This window comes from Penaeus vannamei, chromosome 12 (genome assembly GCF_042767895.1).
Source record: "Penaeus vannamei isolate JL-2024 chromosome 12, ASM4276789v1, whole genome shotgun sequence".
Taxonomy (NCBI): Eukaryota; Metazoa; Arthropoda; class Malacostraca; order Decapoda; family Penaeidae; genus Penaeus; species Penaeus vannamei.
In genome coordinates, this window is record NC_091560.1 from 30,149,748 (window position 1) to 30,166,052 (window position 16,305).

General features: G+C 41.7%; 1 protein-coding gene across 1 annotated transcript in view; it reads right to left on the bottom strand.

Moving 5' to 3' along the window:
- unc-13 overlaps window positions 1–16,305 on the bottom strand; it is a gene marked incomplete at its 5' end in the record, with an annotated part of 806,055 nt that overhangs the window by 707,598 nt on the left and 82,152 nt on the right. The window contains 1 exon segment of the mRNA XM_070128168.1: window positions 15,462–15,516. Coding sequence (XP_069984269.1) covers window positions 15,462–15,516 — 55 coding nt within the window.

Genomic DNA, 16,305 nt, shown 5'->3' on the forward strand with positions numbered 1-16,305 from the left:
ATCTTTAATTTCTTCCTTCCCGTTTCACTTTCCTTTCAATATTTTTTTTTTCTCTCCTGGCATTTTCATGAATCGTAAGTTTCCTTATTTCGTCCTTTCTTTTTCTTTTCAATGAAAACTCAAAGTTTGAGCTACTCATTATTTTCATTTTTTCTTTCTTTTTCTTTTCTCTGGTCTCTCGTCTCTTCTCTCTCTCTGGAATGCATGGTACATGCAAAGCATTTCTGCAATGGTTTCGGCAAAGATAGCTTTTAAAACTTTAAAACAGGTCCAGCTCCAATAGTGGTGAGTCGGTGTTATGGCTTGGAAAGTGACTCGCATTTTTGGTGTCTAGCTTGTAAGACGAAGATCCTGAAGTTGCCAAGCCCGCTTGTGGTAAAAAGATCGTGAGACCTCACTTTGTATGGAGCCTTCTGATTTTCCAGAGTGTAAGAGAGTAATTTATATTGAGTTCTGGCAACAAAGCGGTTTCAAAGTTAGATCCTTTGCATCATAGTAATACAGGCTCTGAACGCGATAATGATAATGGACTGATAAAAATATCTGAGCTTACAATAATAGCTGCAGGAAACGAAAACTAGAATTTGGAAAGATCATCAAAATTTCTCGACGGCACTTTAAACTATAAATCAGCATGTATTTATTCGGCTCCAATTTCAATAACTTCCAAGTTCCTTTTTTAAAGGTTTTGAGAGCTTTATCGTGAGAAACAAAACAAATCCAAATACAAATCTGCAACATTTTGAAAAACAACTAGTATGTAAACCCACGAACTAAAGGCTGTAATCCTGGATAGTCCAGCAAATAATTATATCTGAAGGCTTTATTCGTGCTGGTAAACAGATTTCATCGCTGGGCGGTAGAGTAAAATCCCGTAGATCGCCAGTGCCAAAAAGGCCTCACTTAAGAAAGTCTAATGAAATGATGATGAGATCTCAATAATGTATATATGTATGTATATATATAAATCCATTACGTATTCATCCTCTTTCTTTTCTCTCTCCCTGTAATACTTACAATCTACTTTACTTATTAATTCTGGCCATTTCTACCTAAATCTGTCTGCAATCGCAACTTTCTGTTAATAAATTATCTTGGTGGTCACTATAGCTGCTCCATACATATATATATATATCTCCCTTCCTTTCCTGAGTCCTGAATTCACTCTCCATTCTGTGTCTCTCCTTCCTTTCCTCTTTCTCTTCTGTATTCAAAAAACTTTCCCATATACTTTCCCATAAACTATTATTAATTTCTATGACATCTTACACCTGTTCAAAGTGTTCACAGATCATTCGCTTATGCTGTTCCGTGTAAACATTAAGAAAGCAAAACGAGAAAATCCTAAGTCTTAAAGCATTGGATATATATAAGGGCGAGGTGATATGGCGTATGCTGAAGTACTCCTCTTAAAGATTTAATACTCCCTTTGACTCACTCAGTTGAGAGTTCTGATCCTGATTTAAGCCCTCTTGCTCCATGTTTCCGCCATTATCTGCGTATAAAAGCCTGCACGGCTTCCTGCTATCGGCACTCTAAGTCTCTGACTACAAGCCTAAACAAGTGTCGTTTGGGCTAAAAAAGGTAGGGAGGCTAAATCTGGTAGGGCTTCTTTCTAAAATCATCCATTTAGGTCTGGAGTCTGATTTCTACTCTTGCTCACTTATCACTTAATGAGCCTCTTTTGCTTCCTTCCTCTTCCCTCCTCCTGAAATGGGCTGTATAATATCAAGACAAGATTTTCGCATCTCCTGAATTGAGCTGATTTACCTTTTCTCGATCTCTCTCTCTCTCCCTCTCCTCTAAATTTCGGGATAATGCATGCAAGCATTGATTCTCCAAAGTAATGAATGGTAAGGCAGCAAGGGAATCTTGGACCCTGATCTGAATAGTCACTATCACAGATAATCCAAAAAAATTTATTAAATATTTAAGAAATCTACCGTAATTTGAAGAAAAAGAATTTCTGGTGTGAAATGGTTTGTCACTTTATTTTCTCGTGTAGTCCTGTATAGAATATATTGAAAATAAAGTAATAGAGTATAAATAATTGAAATTAATAATAGATTCAATGAAATATATATATAAAAAGAGATATTTTAATCCATATATAATGTTCTATGTGGGAGGTCTACTTTCTTTTATTTCTTAATTTTCTGAGATATAAATGAACCTTTATAAGTAAAAGATGATTAGGGCCTCTTTTCACAAATTTTGGGTAATAATCTGATCTAAGCCTCTCTCTCCTTCTCTCTCTCTCTCTTTCTTCTTTTCTTTTTCTTTTTCTTTTTCACCACTGTTTCTTTTTTACTCCAATAAAGAGTCATCACTCCAACAATTTCTAACTGATTTATTTTTTTTCTTTCTTTTTTTCTGAAATTTCTTTTTTCTTCCTTTTCACCAAATACAGCGAATTTCCCTTTTCTTGGAACTGTCCTCTCTCCTTTTCCCCTTTCCCTTATTTTTGTTCACTGGTGTTTATTTTCCTCCTGTCGCTGCCTTTTCTTTCCTTCCTTCCCCTTTTCCTTTCACCAATGGATTTCTAACCTTTCCTCTTTTCTCTCCTCCTAAGTCCTTCGTTCCTCTTTCAAATTTCACTCCACATCATCCATAACTTTCCTCTTTTTCTCTTCATCTCCTTCCGTCTCCTTCTAACTCTCTTCCTCGAAATTGATCTCTTCTTTGAAACTTTCCCTCTCTTCTTTTTCTCTACTTCTCTCCTTAATTTTCTTTTTCCCCCTCATACTTTCCTCTTCTCCACCTTCCTCCTCTCACTCCTACCATCATTTTAACTTTCCTCTCTTTTTTCTCTCAATTTCCTCTGGCTCTTTTCGAAACTTCTGAATTCATTTTTAAAACTTTTTCTTTTTTTTTTTTTTTTTTTCTTTCACTTCCTCTCTTCCTTACTCTTCTCTTTCTTTTTTTTTCCCTCTCTACTCTCCCTCCTTTCCCTTCCTCACTTTCTCTCCCTTCCTACTTCCTCATCACTGAGTCTTTTAAATCCTTCCTCTTCTTTCTCTACTTCCTTCTGCTTCCTACCTTTCTCAATTGAGTTTTAACTTTCCCCTTTCTTTTTTTCTCTACTACCTTCCTAATTTCTTTTTCCTCTCTGTCTCTCTTCCTTTCCTCTCACCTCTTCCTCTCCTCCTCTCACCCTTTCTATACCACTGTGGCCTTGAACTTTCTTTCACTTGCTCTTCTGAAATCCTCTTCCTGGAACTGTTTCAACCTTCCTCTCTTTTTCTCTCTCACTCCCTTCCTTACCTTTTCTCTCTCTTTCGTAATTTCCTCTCCTTTCCCTTCAAATTTCTTCCCTCTCCCGGCTCCTTTTCGGTCTCACTCATTTTCCTTTTAACCTTCTCTTTCTTTTTTTTCTTTCAATGCTCTTTCTCTACCTCTTTCAATTATTCTTGAAACTTTTCTCTTCTTTTTTTTTTTTTTTTTCTTCACTTCCCCTTTCCTTACTTTTTTTCCTCTCAGACTTCTTCCTTCCCTCTACTCCTTCCTCTTCTCTAAATTTCACCTAACACTCTATTTCTTGAACTTTCCCTTTCTTTTTTCTACCTTCCTTCCTCATTACCTTCACCTCTTCCTTCCCTTCACCCTTTTCTCCTCTCTAAACAGCCTTGAATCCCTTTCCCTTTTTTTCTCTAAATACTCCTTCCTTTTCTTTCACTCCCTTCTTCTTTCTCACCTCTCTTCCCCTAATTGAGCCTCGAACTTCCTTTTCTCGTACTTTCCTTCCTTTTCTACTTCTCTTCTTCCTCCTTTCTCACCCTTTTCAATCAATTTTATTCCCTTTAACTTTCCTCCTCATTTCCTTCCTCAACAGAATGACGGAATGACCCTGCTGCTCTACTCTTATTTGTAAGGAACTGAGTTAAACTGACGCTTAGTAAGTAAGGCCTTAAAGATGCTCAAGGAGCTGGGTTACTGTTACTTTACTTTAAGTATTTGTTAAGTTCTAAAAAAAGCTGACTTTATATGGGACCATAAGTGTGCCAAAGATTTAAATAAGATAAAGGGATAAAAGGGAGGAGGAGGAGGTAGCAAAGGAGGAGGGGGATAAAGCAGATCCCAGTAAGTGGTAATATTCTAAATGATAAAATGAATTCACTCCATCTAGCAAACAAAAAGACAGAGGAGGCGGGAAAAGGAAAATATATATATATATATATATATATATATATATATATATATATATATATATATATATATATCTATATATATATATATATATATATATATATTCTAAGTACGTAATAATGTATTTAATAATCTATATAATCCTAATATATTTATAAGTATTATAGAGTAAGAGTGAGAGAAAACCTGAAATGACTGAGAGTGAAAGACTATATGGCATTAACCTGGGAGAAAAGATCCAGAAGAGATGATCGAGCAGAAACAAGCATGTAGAGTTGATGGGATAAGACAGGCGCTATTTATAAGAGATATTGGGAGGGAGAAAAGAAAAGACATAAAGTACAAAGTTATATGTATAAGTATGGCTGAAAAACATGAGAGTTATTCATAAGCAAAAACAAAGAGAGAGCTATCGAGAAAAGAGCACATTATGGTGTTATCTGAGAAGCGCTAACTGGCAGCTGTGGAGAGAGAAATGATATGGCTGAGGAGTGGTGGAAGGAGTCAGAATCGCCTCATCGGAGGCTTGCAGAGGGGACTTGAGTGTAACTTGGTCACCTCGTAATAATCATATGAGGGGTTTATGGAGCCACTAGTCCTGGCAGTGGTGGCAACGCGGCTTTTGCTTCCTGGCCTCAAAGACCTCGTGCCTGCACATAACGGAACTGACTCATGCGGCGCTTGAAACATGTTCTGTTTAGTTTTAATCATGCAAGTGGCCTTTTTCAATAATTTTGAATGAGCTTTTTAGCTGGCTTTTTCCCTGGAGACCTGTAAATTCTAAAAATTAAGAGTTTCTGTTTGATTATCCTTTTAATGGTATCCCTCAGTACGCTTCCTCCTCTCCCGAACCCCTCTCCTCTCCTCGGAACTCAAAGTCTTCATTTGGAGTAACGAATATAACCTGGTTTAAAAAATGGCATAAGTTTAAGTGCTTCCTACAATCAATGAATCAACATGAAAGCGTGTCTTTCTGTCCATTTTTACATCTAGGCTTTATGATTCATTATACAAAGTCAAATTACGGCTGCTGCCATGTTTCCATCTTTATGTTTTTCTGTAGGAAAAAGAATGCAGTAATAAAAAGAGTTGATAATATTTTATTCCAATACTTAGAAGTTTCTAATAGTAAATCTGCAACAGGAAAGTATTAGTGTTATCGACTCTACTTCATTCTAAACTTCTTCCAGCCCCATCTGTCTGTATCTCTGTGGATGGGATGGAGGGAGGGAGGCAAAAATCCAGAAGTGGGACAGTGGAGGAGGAAGGAGATGTAGAAGTGGGAGAACCGAAGGCAAGATAAACAAAAATCAAAAAAAGAGAGTGTCTAGCCAAAGTGACTGCACTCCAAAAAAAGGATTGAGTCTGAAACTCAAAAATAAATGATTTGGGGTAAGCTGGATGGATGTGATGAGATAGATAGACAGTGCAGTATGCATGACTACGTGAGAAAAAGTGGTATAATTATATATGTATGTATATAGCTGTGGATTTTTTATTCATCGTAGCGTATTATTACCTGGGAGAGTATTACCAAAGTATTCATGAAAAAGAGATAGATAGACATACAAAATAATATGCTCTCTATATTTAAAAAAGGTTACTATATAGCAGATAAATAAGATATGTATACTGGTCCGAGTAATATAAACTATTTATAAATTCAGCCGTGAATTTGAGTAAGTCGGTAGATTTCGTGGTTTATTCACTCACCCTGGTGGAATAAAATAATCCTACAATGAGAAAATGACCTGCGGAATCTGGATCGAGATAATTTTGACATTTTTTCTTCCCTTTGATGAAACAATCCATCATATTTAAAGTCCTGAAATTCAGAAATGCAAACCAGGATCATCCGTATAAGTCAGTCCCAGTCCGCTTATAAAGCTCGGCAAAAACCAAATTTCATGTTCTGGAAATAAGTAATACTTTTGGTCAAGATGTAATAACGGCATTCATTTTGTGTAGGCCTATGCTGAATACCTTCAACGACTTCCAAAAAGTACCGCTAATATTAAATGCGGTATACTATCCTCCGCCATCTTCCTTTATCGTCATTAAACTCACGTACATCGCTCCCAAACCTTACCAATCACAGGGAGAGATCAAACGGCCTCTTTTGTCATTCTCATTTCACTATTCCGGCTCGAAATTTCATCATTATCTTGGATGTCTCAATCATTTTCTTGTATCAATAAAGACCGTATCTTTTTCAATTATTCCTAAGGTCCTAATCATTCTTACTTAATACCATCCATTCTCATCCTTTCCTTCATTCTTACTTTTTAATTCTTTCCCATCCTAAAAGAACCATCCGAAAGCTAAGGAAAACTACCGTCTAGCGATTCCTTTTTATTCTTCTTAAAACGTGCGTCATTACGAGCGCGTATAACGAGGTTCCGTTAATGTCTTCCAGATGCATAACGAAGCTGCAAGACACGTCCTAGAGGACTGGCGTCACGCATAAGGGAGCATGTTCATTTGAGTCAAGGGGCGTTTAAACGTGCCAGAAAGACGTTCCGCAACGCAGTATATACGTGCCAGATTCGAAGGCGTTCGGAAAACTCAAGGGCGCCAATCACAAAAATGTTCAGACGCGGAAATAGGTAACGTTACAGGAACCTTCTGACAAGTCGAAATGCGTCGATCAAAACTTTAAAAGGATGAGAGGCACCGAATAAGGACTTATAGAGGAATCCATCGAAAATATTCTGATAAATAATCGGTTATGAACGAATGATGAATAACTACGTGATGATAAAAACGGAAGTTGTCACGTCAACAGGCGTTGACTAGAAATATACAGGCGAGTTGAAAAGCGACGCAATAAAATAAAAGTGAAACAATTATAATAATAAAAGAAACAACAGCAATAGTAATAATATAGATGATGATAATAATAACAACAACACTAGCAATAACAACAATTATGAATAACAATGTCAATAACAATAATAATAGTAATACGCTCAGACTAGCATGAGGAAGTCAATTGAAAACGTACAGATCGATAAGAATCGTAAAGAGGCGTCACACCCCCTTCAAAGAAGAAAAAGAAAAGTTAAAAGGTGTCCATCATCATGTCAACCAGAAAAATGTTAGACCGTCCAATGGCTGCTCCGTCGAAGGCATTTTCCCAAGCTTAAGACTTTTCTTTTCCATTCATTCCTCTTTTTTCCCCAGCAGCTGTCACAATGAATTCTGTCCAAGCTAAGAAGTATGCTTTCTGGCGCGGTTGCAGGTCCACATTAGGGGATGGAGGGAAGGTCATGAACAGTTCTATCCCAGAGTAAGAAACAGTCATGCGTTAATGGAAATGTCTTTTTTCTAATCGCATGTTCACTTCGAAGCTCATTTGGCTCAAGAGAGGGAGAGGGAGAGGGAGAGGGAGAGGGAGAGGGAGAGGGAGAGGGAGAGGGAGGGGGAGAGGGAGGGGGAGGAGGAGGGGGAGGGGGAGGGGGAGGGAGAGAAGGAGAGAGAGAGAAAGAGAGATAGGGAGAGAGAGAGAGAGAGAGAGAGAGAGAGAGAGAGAGAGAGAGAGAGAGAGAGTGTATCCGTGCGTGCGTGTAAGCGCGATTGACCTGCACGGGAGAGGAAGCACGAAATCTGACCAGAGATTTTCTGAGGCTAATCAAACCATAGATTCCAGGTACCTTAGACCTTCTCCTCGCCCCCTTCCCCTTATCCTCTCCTTCCCCTCCCGTCTCCTCGCCCTTCCTTCCATCCAATCCTCATTACTCTAATCATCCTCTCCCCATCGCCTCCACCCCCACCCCCGCCCCTCCCCACCAGCAACGCCGCCCTTGGAAACGACTCATCCCCCACACAAATATGCTCTAATGTGATCCCTTTCTTCCCGGTCCGCTTGTCCTGCTCTCTCTCTCCCTCCCCGCCTCTCGCTCGCCTCCTCCCCTCGCTCTCTCCTCCTTCACCATTTTTCTCTAAGCCCTCCTTTCTCCTTCTCCATTTCTTGCCCATTTACTTATTTGTTCCTCTTTACTTCGATAACTGTAGCTGTTCCTTTTATCCTCCTTCCTTCTTCCCTTTCTCCCCCATCCTTCCTCTTATTCTTTTCAACCTACATCCCCCTCTATCTCCTCCTCCCACTACTCGTACTCACCCTCTTCCTAAACCTTTCTTCCTCAATGCTCCTTCTCCATCTTTTCCTCCTCCTTTCTCGATTTGCCTCCTTCCCGCCCCTCCCCCTCAGCTAATCCAGATCTTCCTTCTTCATCTCCCCCCCTTCCCCTCCTCCTCAAGCGCCCCCACCTGCCAACAGCACTCCCCATTCCCCATCCCCCTCCCCCCCCCCATCCCCTCCAGCATCGCCGCATCGCCGCCACCTGCCTGCAATGCCACTGCATGAGACTCCTTCGCGGGCTCTCCCTTGGCTTTGCTTGTGCTTGCCCTTAATCCTCTCCCTCGGGCGCCAAGGGTCGTCCTCTCCTCCCCTCTTCCTCCATCTACTCTCCTCTTTTTCCTTCTCTGTCACTCGTCCCCTCTTCCTCCTCCCTCCTCTTCTTCCTTCTTTGTCATCATCTTTTCCTTTCTTCCTTCCTTTTTCTTCTTCCTCTTCCTCTTTCTCCTCCTATCCACATATTCTTCCACTCTATCTCCCTTTATTTAATCCCAGACTTCTATTCCTCCATCTTACTTTTTTCACTATTCATGTTATCATCATCATGTTCATATTTATCATCATTACCATTAGTTGGATAAGAACAGTATCATCAGTACCATAATCAATCTTATGACATCCACATGCACATGTCCCCATCTCTCTGAATATGAGCTCATATCAATTAATCGCACTTTAATCTCAAGCAAGCACACAGATAGCCTCTCACACATACACACACCTAAAAATATTAAATAAATAAATGAATAAAATAAAAAGAAACAAAGGAAAAAAACAGAAAGCGCAAACATGCACTCGACTACAGACTCCATCCACATAACGTCACATCACTTGCAACATCCCCAGCGATCTAGTCTTCCTGCACAGACAGTGCAAGCGGCGTGTGAAGCATGGGCGATTCCGTGGAAATTGTTCGGAACCAAAACAACGGCTTTGTCACGTGACCATTCCCTTTTTAAGGCCCCATAGGTCTTATGTAAAAATAAATATATATATGAAACGAAATAAAGAATAAAGCAACCATATCTGAAATGATAGTAAGATATCAACGGCTTACCCTGTGTTTCGGGTGAATTTGCAACTATTACGTCTTTTTCCGGTTTTTCTTTCTTACATGTGTGTGAAAGGGGGAGGGGCGAGGAGAGGGGTGCAAGGAAGGGGGGAAGGAAGGTACAAGTTACACATGAATCCCTAAAATTGGCAATATTTATAAGAATTTACTTGCAGACGTCTTGATTTCCCGAAATTCATTCATGAGGGAAGAGCCACTAGGTAATCACGGCTGCATGCAGAGTAATGCGCCAAAGTTTATGCAAGCAAGATTCCTTATTGCCATGAATGCATAAACATTTGCAAGAATACACAAACAGTCGTAGAGGCACATCTCTCGGCTACGTACTGAGGCTAAAAATACAGTTATGATTTTTCTTGTCAATGCAAAATGCGCCAACGCTCTATTCTCTATCTTACTGTCTCTTTCTCTATTCAAGGCTCTTTCGCTCACTGTCTTTTGAAGCCCTTTCATTCTCTTTCTCTTTCTCTGTATGCCCCCCCCCTCTCTCTCTCTCTCTCTCTCTCTCTCTCTCTCTCTCTCTCTCTCTCTATATATATATATATATATATATATATATATATATATATATATATATATATCTTGAAGCCCCTTCCATTCACTTTCATCTCTCTCTAACTCCCGTTCGCTCTCTCTAACTCCCTCTCTCTATCTCTCTTTAAGCCCTTTTCGCACACTCACTATCTCTCTTTAAGTCCCTTTCGTACTCTCTATCTCGCTTTAAGTCCCTGTCACTCTCTGTATCTCTCACAAAGTCCCTTCCGTGCACTCTATGTCTGTCTTCAAGGCCCTCTCGTTCTCTTTCTCTCTCTCTGTTCGAGACCCTTTTGCTATCTCAATCTGAGACCTTTGCACTTTCTCAGCTTTTCAGTTTTTTTCTTTTCGGTTTCCATCTTTCGAGCTATCGCTTTCTCTCCCCACTTTTTAATCTCTCTCTCATTTTCCTTCATTCTCAGTTATACACGCACCTACTCTTTCCCATCCTTTGGCTTCCTTTTTTTCCATACGAGCATCTTTGAGCAACAAAATTTAGAAAAAGCAAAACATCTCAAATAAATCCCAAACTCGACACCACCATTCATCTTCACATACAAAAAAATCGCTTTTAGTTAACATCAATCATTCTTTACACATCTCTAATCAATAACCGAAAGTATCATAACAATATGAACAACAAAAGAAAAAGTGAAGTCTCACAGTTTTTTGTTTGTTTGACTTTTAGATAGAGAGCCACCTCTTTGTAAATCTTTGTTTTATCTCTATACCGAATAAAAAGGAAGAGAGTGAGGGAGAGAGAAAGAGTGCGCATACACACACAACCATACATACACACACAAACACATTATAGAGAGAGAAGTGTGTGTGTGTGTGTGCGTATACGTGTATACGTGTATACGTGTATACGTGTATACGTGTGTGTGTGTGTGTGTGTGTGTGTGTGTGTGTGTGTGTGTGTGTGTGTGTGTGTGTGTGTGTGTGTGTGTGTGTGTGTGTGTGTGTGTATATACGTGTGTGTGTGTGTGTGTGTATACGTGTGTGTGTATACATGTGTGTGTATGTGTGTGTGTGTGTGTGTGTGTGTGTGTACGTGTGTGTGTGTGTGTGTGCGTGTGTGTGTGTGTGTACGTGTGTGTGTGTATACGTGTGTGTGTGTGTGTATACGTGTGTGTGTGTGTGTATACGTGTGTGTGTGTGTGTATACGTGTGTGTGTGTATATACGCGTGTGTATACAAAAATAGATAGACAGATATGTATATATGTACACCAAATATCAACCTCATAGACTTTTTTCCCCAAGAATAAAAGAAAAGGATTCTATAAATATCCATTCCGTCGAATTATTTTCCATCAGTAATCACAGAAAAAGGAAAATACCGAATATTTTTCTCCATCAACTAACCTCTACGAGAGCAGGCTATGGAAGAGAAGGCAGGCATCCCTAACTCACTCTTGCGTAAGCTGAAAGGCGATCCTTGACACTCTTCAAGGGTGAATCAAAGGGAGAGGAAAAGGGTTAGGTTAAATCAAGGAGGATGGGTACAGGAGAAGGAATATGAATAAAGGAGACTGAGGAGACGTAACGGAGGATGAGGTTGGGTGAGGGGGTGGGGATGTTGGGGGTTGACAACGGAGGAGTGAAAGAACGGAAGGAGGAGGAGGTGAATAACAGAGGGTAAGGACAGATAACGAACAGAAGAGAAGGAGAAGAATGAACACGATAACTGACTTATCCTTAAATCGACTGAGGATCACCAATAACAGCGCCAAAGAAAAAATCCTTCAGGAAACGACATTTCATTTCAAACAGGACGTCGCATGATGTCAGACAAGCCAGCGTCTCTCTTCGAGGCTGAAGTATCCATTCGACGGGATTATCGACGACGAAACAACCCGATAAAGACGAAATAAAACTTCTCTTTTCTCTTCCTCTGCGTTTGACTTTATAGTGCGGGGCCAGACCTCCTCCTTCGTCCCGGCCTTCCCCTCTTCCCACTCAAAACTTCTTTCCCATTCTCTCCCTCACTAAAAAAAAGAACAAATAAAGAAAAGAAGAATTTGACCCCATCCTAGAGCGTCCATCCTCGACCCCCCTTCTCCCTAGAAAATAAAAGAAAGGAAGAGAAAAAGCGAAGAAAGTACCCTCGGCCTTTCTCCCTTCCGCCCCGCCCCCGCTCGCGTCCTTTTCCCGACCCATGTCATAAAGGAATATCAATCTGGAACGCACAAAGCCAAACGCCATTCCATCCTGACACGTAACACGCATGGCGAAACTTAACTCCTTCCGACGCCCACCGCCCTCTTGCACGGCGAAGCAGAATCCTTCGACGCTGTCCTTGTCCTTTCGCTGACTCCCTCCCCACGCCCCCACGCTCTCTCTACCATTCTGCATTCGACCTCCTCCCTGCATCTCCATTCCTCCTTCTCAATTCTCCCATCCTTCTCCTTTCTCTCCTCGCTCCATCCTTCCCCCATCCTCCTTCCTTCCCTCGCCCTCCCTCCCATCATACCATTCATCAGTCACCCTCCCTCCCACTCCCCCTGCAGGACCCACGCATTAACACTCCCTCGCCATATCCTCAGGACGTCGCTTTGCTTCAACGCCACAAACGGCTCGTATCATCACCTCCCCTCCCCCATTCCCCCCCTCTTCCCCCCAGGGCCAAAGCGGCTTCGGGAATTCCCCCGCGGCGGCGCACATCAAGCCCAGCCGACCGCTCCGTCTTAAGGAGCGATGGCGCGGATCCTTCCATCGAAATATGTCGTAAGGAATATGTAATCTGGGTCGACTGCGCTTCGAGAGGGATCCTTCGCCGCCGTCATTGCCCGGCTCCCGCGCGGTCACGTCTGCCTCTCCGCTTTGGCCTTCGCTTTCTTCCCGACTGCTTGCAGGAGACGAGGAGGTTGGGAAGGACTTACACATAGACATATATACATACATATATACAAATCCATAGAAACGCACACACACACACACACACACACACACATATATAAAAAGATGGAGAGGGGGAGGGAGGGATTGTTAGAAGGAAAGAGAAGACATGAGGGAGGGAGGGAGGGAGGGAGGGAGGGAGGGAGGGAGGAGAGGAGAGAGAGAGAGAGAGAGAGAGAGAGAGAGAGAGAGAGAGAGAGAGAGAGAGAGAGAGAGAGAGAGAGAAGGAGAGAGAGAGAGAGAGAGAGAGAGAGAGAGAGAGAGAGGGAAGCGGGGGAGGAAGGGGAGGGGAGTGAGGAAGGAGAGAGAGGAGTAGGGGCGTAGTGAGTAGTAGTAGTAGTAGTAGTAGTAGTAGTAGTAGTAGTAGTAGTAGTAGTAGAGAAAGAGAGAGAGAGAGAGAGAGAGAGAGAAGAGAGAGAGAGAGAGAGAGAGAGAGAGAGAGAGAGAGAGAGAGAGAGAGAGAGAGAGAGAGAGAGAGAGAGAGAGAGGGGGGGGGGGAGGGGGAGGGGGGGAGGGGAGCAGTGAAAGCAGCAGCAGCAGTGAGCGCCCCCCTTGTCAGGGCGCGGATGCAGAGGCGGCCCTCGGAACAGCCGGCCTAAAAGTCTGGAGTTATGCGAGGCCCTAGGGAGCGGCGCCCGCCAGTCGCTGCCGCCGCCCGACATCCCTCACGCCCATCGCCATTCCGTCGCCCGCTTCCGCTGCACCCACGCCCACGCGCCTTTGTCTGCCTACACACGCTCGCCCTCAGACATACCCCCCACCCCCCACCCCCACACACTGATATTCCACCTGATCCAATCCGCGCTGATTATTGCTTAGCCCCTCCCCCCCCCCCCGATCCCCGCCGAATAATTTTGCCATTGCTTGCCCTTCTCCACACTCATAAGCTGTGGTTGCAATATTTCTGTATTCCAATACTCCGATATTTCTAGGTTTCTCTCCTTATTTTTCTATCTCTTTTCTTTTTATTTTTCTTAGCTCTTCTTATCTTTCTATCTATTTATTTTCTATATCTCATCTCTTATCTTTCTATCTCCTTATTTTCTATATCTCATCTCCTATCTCTCTATCCCTTATATATTCTTATCTCCTTATCTCCCATTTATATAATCTTACCTTCCTATCTCCCATTCATATTCTTATCTTCCTATCTCCCATTAATATTCTTATCTCTTGATCTCCCATTCATATTCGTATCTCTTGATCTCCCATTCATATTCTTATCTTTCTACAACCCATTTATATCCCTATCTTTCTATCTTCCCATCTCCTAATATTCATATCTCCGTATCTTCCAATCGCCGTGTTTTCCTACCTCTTCGTCTTCCAATTTCCAATCTCCCATCTCGTTCTACCGCCATGCTCCCGGCATTCATCTACGTCGCCGTCCTGTGACCCCTTGACCCCAGAATGACCTTTCTCCTCCACTTTCTGCTCCTTTTTTTCTTATTTTTCTCTCTCTCCTTGTTCGTGATCTTCCTCCTTCTCCTTTTCCCCTCACGTCCCCGTCTTCTTATTATTCCTTCTCTTTATTTTCCCCCTCCTCTTCCTTTTTTTTTTCCTACCTTCCTAACTCCAACCTCCTATGTTCTACCACCTATCTCCTACCCTCCTACTCCTCCCCCGCTCCTACCCTCCCTCCCTTCCTTTCCTCCTCCTCCCTCCCTTCTTTCCTTCTACCTCCCTCCCTCCTATTTCCCCCTATTCCTCCATCTTCCTCTTTCCTCCTCCCTCCTCCTACCTATTCCTCCTCCCTCCCTCCTACTCCTCCTCCCTATCTCCTCTTTCCTCCTACCCCCCACTCCTTCCTCTTTCCTCCTCCCTCTCGGATGTACCCGCTTCCCACCGGCTTCCTCTTCCCCTTCTCCCTAAAAACAGAGACACACACAAGGCTACAGAGGAAAACTTCGCTAACTCAAGATCTCCCGCTGGCGCCATTCGCTCTTGAGTTATTTTATCTTTTAGGGATTTGTCTGTCTCTCTGTTTGTTCGAATGTCTGTCTGAGTGAATGTTTGTCTGTCTGTCTGTTGGAATGTCTGTCTGAGTGAATGTTTGTCTGTCTGTTGGAATGTCTGTCTGAGTGAATGTTTGTCTGTCTGTCTGTTGGAATGTCTGTCTGAGTGAATGTTTGTTTGTCTGTCTGTTAGAATGTCTGTCTGAGTGAATGTTTGTCTGTCTGTTTGTTGGAATGTCTGAATGAATGTTTGTCTGTCCGTCTGTTTGTTGGAATGCCTGAGTGAATCTTTGTCTGTCTTGTCTGCTTGTTGGAATGTCTGTCTGAATGTCTATCAGTCTGAGTGTTTGTCTGAATGTAAAGATGGAGAGGGAGGGAGTTCTGTTTGTTTTACTTTATCCATCTGTGTGTCGGTCAGCCAACAGCCTGTCTTTGCCTTCATCTCTACCCAAATCTTCCTTCCTCCCTCCTTCCTTCCCTTCTATAGGATAATAATAAACGTAACGATAATAATCATGATAGCGCAATGGATAAATATAAATAACCATGATCAAAGGCCGTTCCTTCAATATACATAAAAAGAAAACAAAAATTGAACTATGTGCGTCCCATTCAAAAGAATTTTCAAATACAGGGAACCAAATCCTTTTTATTAAAATGAAAGAAAGAAAATACTTTATGTATAAAATTTCAAAATAAAATAGTATTAACTGTACCATGATTTCGAAGAACCTCTCGGCGGTAAAGGGAGTGAAATGAGCTTCCACATACCTGAAAGAAAGAATGAAAAATATTACTATCTTTTCGAGGGCAAAAAATATCATATATAATTCAAGTCGAAAAATACATGAAAGTAGGACTTTACGTTCTTAAAAGCAATTACACATCCAAGCACATGCAGTTTACTCACCTAATCACCTACCCCCGCCCCCCCCTACACACAAGCGTACGCACGCGCATACGCATACGCACACATGTATTATATATATATATATATATATATATATATATATATATATATATATATATATATATACACACACACACACACACACACATATATATATACATATATCCAGTTGTATGTGTGTATGTATTTATGTATGTACACAAACACACACACTGCATATATATGTGTATATTTACATATATGTAAATGATAACACTGCTGGAAAATTCCCAGCCAACGTCAGTACAAAAGCCCTGGCATATTCATGTAATTATTTGCCATAAAGTCTCCATTGTGCAGGAGGGTTACCTTACTCTCCTATATGCACAGGACACGCCCTGCTTTCCTTGCCTGCTTCACTTGCTTTTTTTTGTCGCAGTCTGATTTTCCTCCTCGCCACTTAAGCTACGAGCTCTCTATTAGTTTCAACGAACCTCCTTTCTTAAGCTTGTTTTATATTACAGATCTCAAGCGTTCCTGAAAGGGTGTTCCAAGACGACTGGAATACCCTTTAAACATTCTATAACTGCACGGTGTTAAAAATAGCAATGACATATGCGTACAAATATGATATTTTGCGTTAAGGTTTCACTGGAATAGCAGTCGGCCCT